The sequence below is a fragment of the Antedon bifida genome, chromosome 11 (genome assembly GCF_963402885.1).
Source record: "Antedon bifida chromosome 11, ecAntBifi1.1, whole genome shotgun sequence".
Taxonomy (NCBI): Eukaryota; Metazoa; Echinodermata; class Crinoidea; order Comatulida; family Antedonidae; genus Antedon; species Antedon bifida.
This window is the reverse complement of record NC_136236.1, coordinates 15,086,938-15,103,404: the sequence shown is the minus strand read 5'-3', so window position 1 is coordinate 15,103,404 and position 16,467 is coordinate 15,086,938. Positions and strand designations below refer to the sequence as shown.

The following is a 16,467-nucleotide window of genomic DNA, read 5'->3' as shown; positions in this document are numbered from 1 at the left end:
ATCAAGTAGGTAAGTTGATTTTCTAGAAAGCAGGAAGCAAATGTCACTGTTATTTCAAATAACAACTCCCAATATAAACTATTGGTAAACAAAGTTAAATGAGCTATAGAAAACAATGGACCTAACAATATGAATGACAAAAGTCTATTGCATCCCAAACAATGGATGAAGCTTGCATTTTAAGGGTGGACACCTCACTTAAGTATCACAGTCTAGAGTTTAGCATTATTCTAGCTTCTGCAGTCATCGGTATAACGTCTCCGTCTACTTCTACGCCTTGCATTATATCTTATCTTAGGTCTTGATTGAAGATTCTAGCTGCTACGGTTTCAGCATACTGTACAGTAAAAGGTAAGTCTTGTGAACACTTAACATATGTAAAGATTACTAGAGTATTAATAATGAACTTCCTTGGTTGTTGGTTGCTGTACATTGGTGATCTTCGTACTTGCCTCCAATCCCGGGGTTCAATTGGATTGCCGTTCAATTTATGTGTCACTTTTGTAACTCACAACTGTTAAATTACTTCACTCCAGGGGATGCAAGAATGAGACTTTTTATAAAATTTTTATAAGCAGTATTTATTCATTCTGTAATTCTTCTTTAACTGGCTAGTTTCTTGCTGTTAGATGTGAATAAGAAAAAGAGTGAAAATCAAAACATTTTGGAAGTTGACATTACAACTTGAAATTAATTTTGTTTCAGATGGGGAAAAGAAAGCAAACGAAAAAACCAACGAAAGAGAAAGGCTCAAAGATACCAAAACTAGATATGGAGCAGACAACTGCCAGTTTTAAGGAAGAAGGCAATTCAACGAATAGTGTAGTCAACTCAATGTCCACCAATCCGACAAATAAAGTGGTTAATCCGGTGTCTGTCAATCCACCGAGCAAAGTGGTCAACTCAAAGTCCGCCAATTCAACAAATGAAGTGGTCAACCCGGTTTCTGTCAATCCAACAAATGTACCAAGTGGCACTGCTACTAGTATTACAGCAACACCTCGTTCTAGAAAGATGGTAAGTTTCTGATACTTAATCAAATTCTTTATTTAATTCTTATGTTGCTATTATTATTATTATTACTATTTCATGGAGCAATTTTACTGAAATTCATAGATTTTACAACATGATTTTAGTCTTCATCATAAAAAATGAACAAATTTTAATGCTGATTCTCAAAATTATAACCTACTTTACATACTGCCGCAAAAGCACATTGATTAAGCTGCCATGTATAAGTACATTTACAATTTGAAACTATAAAAAGCTATCATGGTAAAAACGTAAAGCTCTGTCTTATCAAACTTTATGTGACAGAAAAATGTGATATGGACATGATGATGTCATATCACTACCATATTTTGGCACATCCCAAACTAGTTTGATAGTGTAGACAGAGCTTAAGACGCAGGATGAATTTGTTACTGATAATAGTGTACATATATTAATTATTTATTTTCTGTCTTTAGTCCACATCAAGCAATGTACAAACAACAGCGAGGGAAACCTATACATCAAGTCAGAATGCTACTGCTTGTACAAGAAAGCTTCCATTAAGCATAGCACCTGGTAAAAGAGGTTTCGTAACTGTTGGTGGTATCTGTACATTTTCAAATGTAACAGTGCTGGTTTATGACATGAAATACTCGGAAGGGGGCGGGATTGCCAATTGCATGGTCTGCGAAAGGATTCCAGGCTCACATACGCTGGAAAGTAAAAGTTCTTGTAACTTACGCTGTCCTGCAAATGAATTGACAGCAGTTCGTAATACTTCAAAAAGTTTATCATTGGCATATTATTGTGCCAAATATGCATCAACATCAATGGACAAAGTCCTTAATGAATCTGTGCACAATATTAATTCTAAGTACTTAAGTGACATCTATAAATTTGAATTTGGACATTTCTTTTGTGATTCAATAAATAGTCTTTTTGATAGTCAAGGTGAAAGAAGTACCTTTACAATTCCATATGATGATAGAGTATTGAAATTATTTGGATTAGAGCCAATCTATTTTCAAAAGACGTTCTTTATTAAAAGTGACTACCATCTACTAGACCCTATTTTTGGGCCATTCTGGGATGTAAAAGAGAAAAGGACTGGGGGTTTCTCCTATATTCAATCACTAACATTTCATATGCAAGAGTTTGTAATTACTTGCTATGTTAATATAGTAACTTCAACCAACAAATTTAGTAAGAACTACCGTACTGTTGTCGCACCTCTACCATAACAATCTGGTGCTTGTGTCAAAGTTTCGGCCCTCTAATCCATAAGGTGAACAGAAAATAAATAGTTTTTATGAAAAGTCGATAACAAAATGTAAATAATTTTACAAACTGATACACAGGTTATTAATAATATCTTCTATGTTTCACTGCCTATGGATAAAATCAAAGTTGTTTAATTCATGTTTTGTTTAGCTGCATCTAAATAAAATTGATATTGTTTTGATTAAAAAAATGTTCATTTTGTGTTTTTTTAGCATTTAAAGTTGCATACAGTCTACTCTCCCATTCTTAGATTCTCAACGGAAACTAAACAAGAAATATTTCTTACAAAAAACACTGCTCGACATTTCAAAATTATTCATTGTTCTTTGTTCAGATATATTTTATGATTAATTATTAAAAAGATGTCCTTTAATGCCAAAAATACATAGAAATCAAAGATAGTTCTTTAGTTATGAATCACATGCCCATTTAAAAATGGTCAATTTTAAACTTTAATGTGCTGTGTGTGTGTGACCTCAATGTATGCAACTGAATACCCTCTAGAGACAACGTGACTTCAAGCAAAGAGCGATATATATTCTTTGTTTCAAGTGAGAAAATTCTATCAAGTCTGTTGATTCGCGTCAACCAATAAAAGGGCGAAAATCCAAAATCGTTCAACCGTGAGCCCTCATAGACTTTGCTTTCCCATAGCAGCTGGGATCTATAAATTATAGTTGAGTTTACAAATTAGCAAAAATGTCAGCCTCTAGTACTACTGTATAACTGCAGCATCTCTTGTGGGGAGCTAGAGCAGCAACTTGAAAAAAAAGCCAGAGTTTCCTAAAGCTCTGTCTACACTAAAACAATGTGCCCAAATAAGGTAGTGATATTCCCAAATATGATAGTGATATGACATCATCATGTCCATATATGGGCACATCACATTTTTTTGTTACATAAAGTTTGATAGTGTAGACAGAGATTAAGATGTTCCAGTCCTCCAAAGATACCATTGGGTTTTTGGGAGGGTAGTTTTCATGTCAACTTACATAAAAATGATACACCTCTCAGTTGGAAAAAAATATCGGGAGGCTTTATGAAAGCATGTGCAAACTATAGAGGGCACTATAAAGAGAAAATAATAAACCACCAGTGCCTATAAAAGTACCTACGTAAAAGAGCTAATAAAATCTCAAATTAATTACAAAAACAATTTTATGAAAGGAAAGTGCTTTCTCGGCTAATACAAAAAGCTAGTGGAGAAAAACAAAACAGTTTCTCGGACTAACTCAGGTTTTAATAATGAGTTGTACTTTTATGATACAATATTATTTTAACAACAAGGTACAAATGAAATTTGGTTGGTTGGTTTACATTTTGATTTACATACAATTATACAATGAATAAAAAAACAATTGTGTAAATACTATTAAATATGTGAATTGAATGATTGTCAGCAACGTTTAGTGTTTTGATTCAGAGTGATCAGTTTGGCTAGGCTTAAAAAATTTATTTAGAGGGTGATCGGGGTCCTGGCGAATTTTATTTTACAGTTTTTAGGATGTCACTTTCATTAAACGAAATAACAGACTAATGCCAATGATTTTCCCACTTTACAATGTGAGCTAGTTTGTTTTTTTCCCCTTGAGCAGAATACAAGAACACTTCTAATAACACTATCAAAAAATGGTTAAGAAATTTACATGTGATATTGAAGGTTTTAAGTTGTCGATGGGAAAACAAAACATTCTCCAACTTGCTCTTTTGGTTATAGTGTTTGCTTCCCAGGTCTAGTGTCTTTATCAGTTACGGCAATTGGAAGTGTTCTTTTAGAGCATCTAAAGTAAAAAAGGATCTCTTTAGTTTTATCTGTATTTAAAATTGTTATTATTTTAAAATTGTTACTACACCAAAACACTTTGGCCGAGATGATTTAGGGCCGACTTGACATTAATTGACTACGTGAGTAAGTTTTTTACTAAAGGAATTGCATAAAACAAATAATAGAATATCCATATAAAATTAAACATGATGTTAGCATATAATTGATAACATTCTATGTCATAAAACCCTACCATGTGCTGTAGAAATAAATAAGACCAACAATTGATAAGTTGTCAGTAATATCTTCAGTAAAAAAAAAAAAGGTTAATTTTAAGGAAAATAAGTAACTCTTCTTCAGAATGTACATAACATTATAAAAAAAAATTAAGCAATTTAAGTTGATTTTCTAGATGGCAGGAAGGAAATGTCACTGTTATTTCAAATACAACTACGCCCAATATAAACTATTGGTAAACAAAGTTAAATGAGCTATATAAAACAATGGACCTAACAATATGAATGACAAAAGCCTAATGCAACCCAAACAATGGGTGAAGCTTGCATTTTAAGGGTGGACACCTCACTTAAGCATCACAGTCTCCAGTTTAGCATCATTCTAACTTCTGCAGTCATCGGTATAACATCTACTTTTACGCTTTGCATTATATTTCTATCTTACGTCCCGTTTGAAGATTATAGCCGTTACTCTTTCAGCATTTACTGTACAGTAATTGGTAAAAGGTAAGTCTTAATTAAGCAGCTTCAATTGGTAAAATCACACTCAGTGTGTCTAAAGGTAGAGTAGCTTATCTTATAGAGGTGCTAAATTATGGAACTACTTAGGTAATGATATCAAAACAATTAAATAAATGTTCACGTTTTGCCTATCAATTAGTATATTCAATATAATGTTGATTAAGTTGCGTAAATAATAATCTGTCCGCTTAAACATAGTTTTAGTTATTTTTTGTTATATTTGTGATCTAGTGAAATGTAATTGTTCTATTTTACTTGTTTTATTCCATTGCAATTAAAGTTATTTACGGTCTTGTTGTCACCGAAATCAAATAAAGTATTATTATTAAGACCCAGTTGAAGTATTTCCTTTTCAAACAAGTTTTTCTTTAATTTAAATTATTGCCATCATTTTTTTAAATTTATGTAACAGCGCATCAAGATATATAAGATTATAATATGCGCTATATAAGAATGAACTATTATTATTTTTATAGTATTGTATTTTATTTACCAATTGAAAATATTTATTTTCAGATGGCGAAAAGAAAGCAAACAAAAAAAACAACAAAGAGTGCCAAAATACCAAAACTAGATAAGGAACAGATTCCATGTCCTGACAATGAAACCAAAGAAAAGCAAACAGCTATTAAAGACAATAAAAATAGTGTAGTCAATCCAGTGTCCGTCAATCCGAAGCCAGTCAATCCAACAAAGAGTGTAGTCAATCCAAAAAATGGGGTGGTGAAAGTCATCCCAAAGTCTACTAATCCAACAAACAGAGTCGTCAATACGGTGTCATCCAATTCATCAAATGGAGTAATCAACTCGAATTCTACCAATCCAACAAACAGAGTCGTCAATCCAGTGCCTGCTAATTCATCAAATGGAGTAATCAACGCCAAGTCTACTAATCCAACAAACAGAGTGGTCAATCCGGTGTCATCCAATTCATCAAATGGAGTAATCAACTCGAAGTCTACCAATCCAACAAACAGAGTCGTCAATCCAGTGTTTGCTAATTCATCAAATGGAGTAGTGAACGCCAAGTCTACCAATCCAACAAACAGAGTGGTCAATCCGGTGTCATCCAATTCATCAAATGGAGTAATCAACTCGAAGTCTACCAATCCAACAAACAGAGTCGTCAATCCAGTGTTTGCTAATTCATCAAATGGAGTAGTGAACGCCAAGTCTACCAATCCAACGAACAGAGTTGTCAATCCAGTGCTTGCTAATTCATCAAATGGAGTAATCAACTCAAAGTCTACCAATCCAACAAACAGAGTGGTCAATCCGGTGTCTGCCAATTCAACAAATGGAGTAGTGAACGCCAAGTCTACCAATCCAACGAACAGAGTTGTCAATCCAGTGCTTGCTAATTCATCAAATGGAGTAATCAACTCGAAGTCTACCAATCCAACAAACAGAGTGGTCAATCCACCAGTGTCTGCCAATTCAACGAACAGAGTTATCAACCCAGTGCTTGCTAATTCTACAAACAGAGTGGTCGACCCAGTGGTGGTCAGTTCAACGAGTACTGTCAATGAAGGAGAAACTATTGTGTTTAGACCGAGTATAACAAGCAGTCCTGTTAAAGCAACACCACACTCCGGAAGCACGGTAAGTTTCTGCTATTTCTACTTCCTCTATTTCTCGTCATTCTATTTTTTGTTCTTTTATCTCAATGTCCTCCTTTTATGTCAAAGCTGTTGGATGTCGTACTCGTAATTTTAAATAATCTTTTATTTGTTCTTTTTAGTCTTTTTAATGCTACAAAAAATCGGTTTTATTTCTCGATCAGTTTTTTAAATCTAACTAAAATTAATTACAACAATGTGAATAATTACAAATTTGATACTAAATATTTATAAATCTGTTTTAAAATAAATGAATGTTGATTCGACAACAAATAAATTGTCATACTGCAGGTACAGTTATAGTTTCAAACTTGATCATACTATAACAACCATCATGGTCAAACATAAAACCAGATTTCAGGGTATTTGATACTATGCATACATTCATTATTTATCTTCTGTTTTTTAGACGACACCAAGCAATGTTCAAACGACACCGAAGGAAAGTCAGCAAGTAAATTCTGCTGTTCCTCATACAAAACAGCTTCCGCTGCTCATAGCACCTGGTAGAAGAGGTTTCGTAAGTGTCGGTGATGTCTGTATTTTTTCCAACCTAACTGTGATGGTTTACGACATGATATACTCCGCAGCAGAAGGCATCATTGCCGGTTGTATTATCTGTGTACCACTTGCAAATACAGGTTTGTTGGACAGAAAGAATTTTTGTACGTTAAGCTGCCCTGTAAATGAATTAGACGTACTCCAGAATCCTCCAAGAAGTCAGCCACTCAGAACATTTGGTAAGGAATGTGCGTCAAGATCGCTGGAGATGGTCCTTATTGAATCTCTTGATGCTGATTCTACCTATTTACACAATACCAATAAATTTAGGCTCGGACATTTCTTTTGCGATTCCTTAGATAAGATTCTAGGACATAGAAGTTTACTTAACAGCTTCTATTTTCTGTACGATGATAAAGTACTGCAATTGTTTGCACTGACAAAGGGAAATAATTTTTCTAAGACATTCTTTATGAAAAGCGACTTCCATCTTCTCGATCCTATCCTAGGATCACTCTGGGACGTGAAGCAGAATGGTGAGCTCACCTACTATGTCCAATCACTCAGACTATCTGTAGAAGGTTCCATGATTGTTTGCTATGTGGATTTAACAACTACAAGGAAAAGATTATGCCACGACTATCGTTCTGTTTTCAGCTATAACACACTTTTGTTATAAGTATGCGCACAAATATTTTGTCGCAGTTTTGGTCGTAGAATGTTCATGAGGTACATGCTTCTGCATATAGTTAATGTAAATAATTATTATAAACACTGATACACATGTTGCTATAGGTGGGCTAACAATATCTTCTATGTTTTACTGGCTCTGAATAAAGTTGTTGTTTTGACTCATGTTTTACTGCATATAAATAAAATTGATATTGTTTTTTTAAAGTATTAGTTTTGTGTTTTTTTAGCATTCAAAGTTACTGTACAGTCTATTCTCCTATTGCCAGATTTTCCACAAGCGGAAACTCCAAAAAATGTTCTAAGATTTTTTAACGTCCCAGTCCAAGATAGAAAAGATGTCTGGAACTTTTGAAAATCTTAGAGTTTTCTGTCATCTGTGAGTTTTTATTGATGACATAATAAATGTTAAAATATTGAAATAAAAACAAATATTCATACCTCGGTTACTCTTTCCAAACATTTTTTAAGGAACTTTGTTTTGAGATGTTGCGGGATGAATCGGTATGCCCCTTGGATACTTTCTTCTGACAATGCTGCCACCGACTTAGTGTCAATTGAATCGTGCAAAAGACTGTAGTATCTGAAATACAAGAAAAGACAACTATTTATCTGCACTTTGAAGTCAGTGGCACAGTTTACAAAACGATATACTGTCGTATCTAAAGTATAAATATGTTAGAAAAAAGCGCAATGTAAGTGAATTGACCAATGACAAGCGACAGTTTGTATAATTCATCGCTTTTATTGGTCAAATTACTTGCATTGTGCTTGTGTCCTGGTATTGCTTTCTAGTGAGAAGCAAAGGTTACATACCACACAATAGAGTATCAATATTATCAAGAATATATCAGAATTTGGATTGGGGGATTTATAAAAATATAAAAAACTATCGTGTATATTGAACTTTCAGTTTTAAGTCCTTATTCAAAAAGACTTGCTCTACCACCATATCCAACGTGGCCTTACTGCCGAGCCACCAAAGTGGACTGATTATAACTTATGAATTACAGTATATAACATTGTTAACTACCTTTCTTTATCAGGTTCATCTGGTGTAGCAGGCCTTGACAGACCTAGGGTAGAGAATGTGTAGGAAGGGAAGACGACGCTAAGAACTGCTTTAGTAGGCTCATCAAATTCTCTGCTTGATTGTTCTATATCAATGGTGCCATTCATTTTTGTAGGCTGAGAACCTAAAAAAAATTATGATTAAATATCAAGAAGTATAATTACACTTTAGTTTATAGTGATAAATATTTTGGACAACAAGAAAATGAACAAATAATTGAACTATATAGGTGCCATTCATTTTTGAGGGGCTGAGAACCTGAAAAACAATATGATTAAATATCAAGAAGTATAATTACACTTTAGTTTATAGTGATAAGTATTTCTGACACAAGAAAAAATTTATTGAACTACTGTATGTACTGTTAACTTTTGAATAATGATTCACGTAGGCAGACTACATACATTTCTATTCTCAGACTCAGACCTACAATTGGCCCTAGGCCGCTCCAGGATCAGGTCCAAATTGAATTCTTTGGGCCTGATCCATCGTGTCTGCATGTTCCAAACGATTCCTTTACTTTATTTTTTCAAGCCATTGGTCATGGTTTACTGCATCTGAACCCACTTGGGCAGGCCCAAATCGTAAGTGTAAATGGGGTCCATGATCAAGAAGGCTGAGGTGGTTTGTACTCACCATTACTTTCAGGGGAACTTGATGAAATGGAAGACACATCCTGTGATTGTCTTCTAACGTTGCATGCTGACCCGGTCCGACTAGAACGTAGACGAGGACTTGACAATGGTCTTGCATTCAAACCTGCTTCAAGGCGGCCGCTGAGATCTTGCCGTGGACTCAACGGTCCGAATCGGGCTGAAAGGTCATCTTGACGAGGACTTGGTGGCGTGCTATTTATTGGCGGTAGAGTGTATACTGCAGATTGAGTTGCTGTTGAAGGTCTTTGAGTTGTTAGGCTAGTGGCAGGCTCAGAATGTCTTCGATTGTGGTTAATATCTCGAGGGCTAAAAAAAAAATAGAAATGAAAAAATATTAATTGTTGTTATTTATATACAGTCAACTCTTCCAATACCGGACACCTTTTGGCTGGGAAAATGTGTCTGGTTTTCCGGAAAGTCCGGTATTCGGAATGTGTTTTTAATGGAAAAAATGAATTTGGGACTGTTTGGAATTCAAGAAAATTCTGGTATTATTGGGAGAGTTTTCAGGGAGTCTGGTATTGGGAAAGTTGACAGTATACAATAATATTATAAATAGTGTGTGCAGACAGTATATTTATATTATTATATTTTATTATTTCTATTATTGGTTATAAAGTTTTTATACACATTTTATATACGGTTTATTCTTTGATAAGTGGAAATTTGTGACATGTTTTTTTTACTTATTACTTGATTGAATAAAAGTGGTTGAAATGAAAAGTATGAAATATCTAATCATATGCTGAAATCTGGACTGTTTTTTATTGATGTCAATCATTGGTTTAGACAAACGGACACGCCAGATACTACACGTCAATTGCCTGTATCGCAAAACTCATCTTACCAATGTAAACATTTGCTGAACGCAAACATTGATAGTATACTATTTAATGCACACATAGGTAGTGTTTAATATTAAATAATAAAACTTATACCTAATCTTCTAAAATCCCCAGGGATATGTAGACACTGTGTAGAGTTGCCCATAGCAATGGACAACAAAACGTTTTTTGTTAACAGAGAATTGTGTGGGTGACACCTTAATATCTAAGGTAGCATTATATGAATAAACATGATCATGATTTGTGGTCTATAGTTTGAAATTATTATGTAAAATATTAAATATAAGGTATAAATGTTAATCCCTGTACAGCACCCGATTCTCTGTACTGTATCTCCACATATGGCATTATATGCTCAGTATCAAAGACAAATTCTGTAATACAATGCAATATATTTATCACATGTGGAGCCTGTATTTAGGCTTATGATTAGGCATTGTTCATATGTGACAGACACTCTATCAGCGATGATACTGTACCAATTATGGATACAGTATGTTCAACCAATTTAATAGACTTTATTGTACGAACAAAAAAAGAATGTAGAATAAATTATGATTAAGGGAGATCTACACTTTGTTCATCTTAGAAATATGGCATTGAAAAAGCTAGTCACTTTAAATACTGTTTAATGTGATCTTAACAATTACAAGATTGCCTAAACTCTATGTGAAATATGTCTAGATGCTAGTGTCTTTCTAAATAATTATGGCTTAGTTCGATAAAGTGTTTAATAAAGATATGACGACTATCAGGCCTGCGTCTATTATTAACATTATGTAAGGTACATTAAGACAAACATTTGTAGACGTACTGTGAATGCTAAAGCTACCGACACTTGATACGTTCGCCAGCATGTTATTCTACACTCCACTAATCGGTTCAATGAAGTAGGCAGATAAAACGACAGTACTTAAATTTCACTTTGCGGTAATTTCAATGCAGAATCACAGTCTTTCACGGATAATTAATTAAATAAAGTGTTAGATTCACCGTAACAGTATCAGTAGCTTTATATCATCCGACTTAATTAGGCGTAACATATTATTTTTGATACAAGATAATTGCCTGACTTTTTTTGTTTATTATTAGTGCAATGTACTTTGAACATGTGACGTATTCTGTCTGTTTAGATACGGGCAGCTTTAGTAAGGATTTATCATTAATTTCAAGATGTAACATTATTTAAATCATTCATACTTTATTAGGGATTTAAATTCAACCATGCAAACTAGGAATTTCCTAGATGATTTTTCATAATTTATAACCAGCATGTTTTCTGGTTGAAATTTACTTTACTACGTTTAGGCTTGATCTGCCAATTTCTAACAATTAAAATGTATTAATTTACCAAAACCTTTGCTTTCTTTCTCATTTGACTAGTTAGATTTGCTGGTGGACAAAAAGGTAAACGGTAAACATTTAAATCTTTCCTAATGTTAGTCCTATCTATTTAATTAAAATTAAATAGGTTTATACTTTCATTATAAGTTTGTTATTTTCCACGGCAAAAAAAATAATATGTATTGATTTACACTTAGAAGTCCCAACCAATTTACCGGCAACCACTTACATAATATTAATAGTAGACGTCATTTCATTTAAGCACCTTTATCAAACTAAACCACGCTCATTAAGACTAACAACAGGCTTGGTTATTTTTAAGTTAGAAGTATTAGTTTGAGCTAACCTTGTATTCAAAATACAATATCAAATTACGTAGTGTATTTGCTAAGTAATTTCGCAAACATTGAGTAGGCACGTTTTCTAATATGTGTGAATGTGTAAGTGCTGGACTGAGTAAAAGTACTTTAATTAGAAGACCTTTAAAATTAAGGCCATACGAAATTAATTATTGTTTAGCTGAATATCATTCGTGCAATAATAATAGGAAGCTATCTACCTAGGCCTACATTATGTTATTATGCCCATACAGAACATTAGGATTTGCTGCCCGATTCCTCTGAACATTTCGGTCTAATCGAAAGTTCTCATTGTAAACATTTAGATTTATAAGTTAGGCCATTATTAGTTAAATACAGGTTGCTTTGTATTTATTTTATAATAAAAATTTCCATCAAATAAAGACTTCAGGTAGATGTCTTGTGGTTTTGTATCATGGGGAATATTACTATAGGCCTACAGTATTTATATTGCCTCTATCTGACCTTGATGTCAAACAGTTACCTCCAAGATATCACTCAATGATAAGCAAATAACAAAGAGCCTTGTGAGCTTCATTAATAAAACATCCACAACAATAGGGAAAGAATTAAATGTACCTGAACTCTTAAATACTAAATGAGTCTGAATGAAATGTTATCTAAACACTAGGCCTAATGAGGATGGATAACAAGTCTTCTAAAGCTACACTATCAAACTAGTTTGATCTGTCCAAATATGGTAGTACTATACCCAAATATGACATCATTATGACCATATATGGCCACATCACATTTTTTTTGTCACATAAAGTTTGATAGTGTAGACAGAGCTTAACATACAGGTTGATTTAAAGTTGATTGGTTGGTTGATTGATTGAACGATATACTCAACCTTTTTTTTGATGATGGCCGTGTCTTTTCAGGTAGTGTTATATATTCTGGCGATACCGAACGAAAGCGTACACTGTCGGAGTGACTTCTTCGTGGGCTTGTAACGGATGATTGACCATTCTCGACTGTGAGTCGTTCTGCAAACGAAAAGTAAATTAATAATAATTTAATAATAATTCATTTAAAATCATAAAAAAACGATGTAGTTCAAAAAGTGTAGTGTGACCCGGACTGGGTAGAAGTGAGGCTAGAACCACGGTACTTGCTCGCCTGTTTGTCCCACAGTGCATGTTATTGCAAGGTTTAACTTTCTACCACCTTTACTAATTTTAATAGTAATTAATAATGAAAATTTACAATAACATACCTTGTTTTTTAGTTACTTCATATATATAAGAGCTGGTAAGGTTACGAGCCGTTGGCGTGTAGTTGTTTGCTATAGCATCGCTAACACGACGGTAAAACTTCTCTTCTTTAAAAGGTACTGCTTTCGTCCAGGCACCACTTTGTACTATCTTGGGGTTTTTACTAAACGCAGGCTAAAAAACATTTAAATTTCATAAAAAACATTAATTAGTCTCGTTTAATTCATACATGTTTAAAACCAATCCCATAAAGCCAGTTGTTTTTTCTCGGAAATGTCAAAAGAGATCACACATCCTGTATTGGCTAGCAACGAGCGTCAGACAATAGAACAAAGTTAATTACCGCAGCGCAATCACTGAAGTTCAATATTCCCCTCTATCGCACACCTGTCGTCTATATTGTGACAGTAGTTTACTGTCATTGTGATAAATCACCATAGAATAGCCACGGTTCCTCTTAACACATTAAAAAAAAGATCCCAGCATTTAATCATTAAACTTAAATTACACCTAATTATTTTCCCGTCAATTTTATTCTTAGATGCTAAATTATTTTTTTCTATAACACCTGCCTATTAAGTAACCTTTCAATTAATATTACTTTAAAGATTGGCAATTTGAGACTACTATATGCTAAGATTTTTTAATCACTATTTTATAAGAAAACAGATTTTTGATATGATATGATACCAACATAGTATTAGAATTAGTATTAGTGAGAGGAGTGAGGTGTACAAATATTAAATGATTATACCTGTCTAGCACTTAGAGGTGGCAAATGGGATATGATATCTGGCCTGTGGTTTCGTTCAAATTCATTCGGCTGTGACGGACAATGGCGTACAGGAGCCTAGAAAGAAATAAAAAACGTTGTCATGGTAAATAAACCACAATAGAATTGAATACATGATGGTATAGAATAAATGGTACCTTTACTTACAATTTCTATAAATGTCACAGACACAAAATAAAAACACTTTTTGTTAATACTGTAATTATATTAGTTATTTTTATTTCAAAACATAAAATTCTTAACAGTCTTATTAAACTGTTTCAGGGCCAAATAAATCTTTTAGAAATAAATTAAAATCCATTTTATGACCTTACTAAAAAAACAAAACTACATATCATATTTTACAAAGCTCATAGTTCCTATCAATCAAATTACGATTTCAAACCTCTCTGCACCACCTCATCAATAAAGTCTAATTAATTTTCTCCGTCGCTAGTTTTTCACAACCTTCGTGATATCCGCTTAATGCCAAGACAATAAATATCAATTTTCACTTCTACACCGATACTGTTAGTAACAATGATCATACACAAGAAAAATATGTTTCAATATTTTAAATATATTCATTTTTTTATTAAAAATTAAATGCATAAATCTTCTATTTTTAGTTTTTTGTTTCTTTGTTATTGTTTGTCGTCTTGTTTTGTTGAGGACTCCTAAAATCAACTTAGATACTGGCTAGTTCTTGAAATATGATAAAATTAAATAAATAATTAAATAGTTAATTATTAAATGATTTAAAATCTCCTAATAAGGGCAACACTAAATAATGGTATGCTATTTTAATGCTTTAAAAAATGACTGTATAATTAAAGTGTTAATATCAGAATTGCAACACTATAGTAGTGAAAGAATTGATTAATCAATTATTTACTAGAATTGGGATGCATAACAATAGGCTTACAGAAACTGTAATGGGATTAACCTCAGATCTTTATCTAATCCGTTACTTAATTGGTTCCAATCAATATTATCTTATCTGCGCTTTTTAACATTGTTGTTTTAGTCAAGTGTACTAAAGATTTAGGTATAAAATATCAACTGCACTATAAATAGAATCCTGTCAGAAGAAATTATATATCCATAAATTTTATGTCAAAAAGGGAACCTTGTTTATACTGTACTTTGTACTTAAGCAGTTAATCAACACTATGGGGGAATTCATGGTATTAACATAAAATGGTTAAATAGGTATATATTGTATACAGCAGCTCAAAACATAAAACCTGTCCTAAACCAAAAATAGTTTATGTAAAATAAGGTTATTGCTTATTCCTTTAAATAAAATTACTTTTAAAAACATACTTATTCCTTTAAATAACATCACTTTTAAAAAAATACTTATTCCTTTAAATAACATTACTTTTAAAAACATACTTATTTCTTTAAATAACATTACTTTTAAAATAAGGCCTTTAGAATGTAAACATTAAACTAGGGGTATAGGTAGTACTGTGTGATGTGTAAACTAGCATTGCGTATTTGTTGTCAGTGTGATCGTAACTTAAGTAAATGTTGTTTATCTTATCCAATCAATGATAGGCTTATGGTGATGTAGACATAAGATTAAGTTGCATACACTTAAAAATACAGTAATTGAAAAGATGGTTAACAGTGGTCACTTGCAAGTGTTTTAGGTCTGAATATTGTGTTTGTTGAGTATTAACTGTTTTAACGTCAACCTGAAATTAAACTCTGTATTAAAATGCACTAGCACTTAAATTACAATTACACTGCCTTGTCCAATGTGAACCTGGAACTAAACTCTGAAAGTATATTAATGCACTTAGCACTTTAAAAAAAATTTTCAATGACTTCTCATACCATTTTACCACAACATTCCGAATACAAGATTTATGGAAAACCACAGTTATATCGACAGTTTAAGGGTGCAGTGAGTTCCAAAAAAATGCCTTAATGTGGACTTAAAAACAGGGAGGTTATAACATTTGAAAAAGCCCCAGTTTGTACCACCACTTTCTATACAAAATAGGGTTATTTCACAATTCTGATTCATCGTTGTCGAATAAAAATAATGGGGTTATTCATTGTCAGTGTCACACGGTCACTGTGATTAGGGGGTACAAGACTTCACGGTCACTCACGATACTGTGCGGGGATGAATTGGGTTAGGGCAGTGCGAAAGTAAATTAGCGCCAATGTTGTTGGAAAAGCTAAATTTAATAAACTATATAAATTTCAAACCTGGAGCTACTGTACCCTTTAAGTTTAATCCTATACACAATTTTTGTATGACATATATATTAAATATACTTTTTGTACCATAATGAACAATTAAATTACAAAATAAGTAAATAAAATATATTAATACAATTGATACTCACATCTTGTTGTGTACGTCTCGACATTTTCATTTATTCTGTATTTGTAGGCCTAGATTGTCTTAAGTTTCCAAGTTAAGTTTGGCCTACATTATGCCTCTGGACAGGGCTACATAGGTGCAGCTTACCACACTGTCACTGTGAGTTCTTACTCGTACACATGGACAACAAGCACACAAATATATCCCCAGCAAAACGAATATATTACAAACACGACTTTCAGATAAATATC

General features: G+C 33.0%; 1 protein-coding gene across 5 annotated transcripts in view; it reads right to left on the bottom strand.

Moving 5' to 3' along the window:
* The window catches only part of LOC144855950 (dynein axonemal heavy chain 3-like), a 54,109-nt gene extending 37,770 nt beyond the window's left edge, over positions 1-16,339 (bottom strand). For all 5 annotated transcript variants that reach the window (XM_078713912.1, XM_078713913.1, XM_078713914.1 and 2 more), the window contains exons 1-7: positions 16,239-16,339; positions 13,855-13,950; positions 13,103-13,274; positions 12,737-12,872; positions 9,316-9,641; positions 8,641-8,803; positions 8,049-8,190 (exon numbers count right to left, since the gene is read on the bottom strand). In XM_078713912.1, the coding sequence (XP_078570038.1) occupies positions 8,049-8,190; positions 8,641-8,803; positions 9,316-9,641; positions 12,737-12,872; positions 13,103-13,274; positions 13,855-13,950; positions 16,239-16,268 (1,065 nt within the window). In that variant the 5' untranslated portion in view covers positions 16,269-16,339. The remainder of the gene's footprint in view (positions 1-8,048; positions 8,191-8,640; positions 8,804-9,315; positions 9,642-12,736; positions 12,873-13,102; positions 13,275-13,854; positions 13,951-16,238) is intronic.
* Between the last annotated feature and the right edge of the window lie 128 nt (positions 16,340-16,467).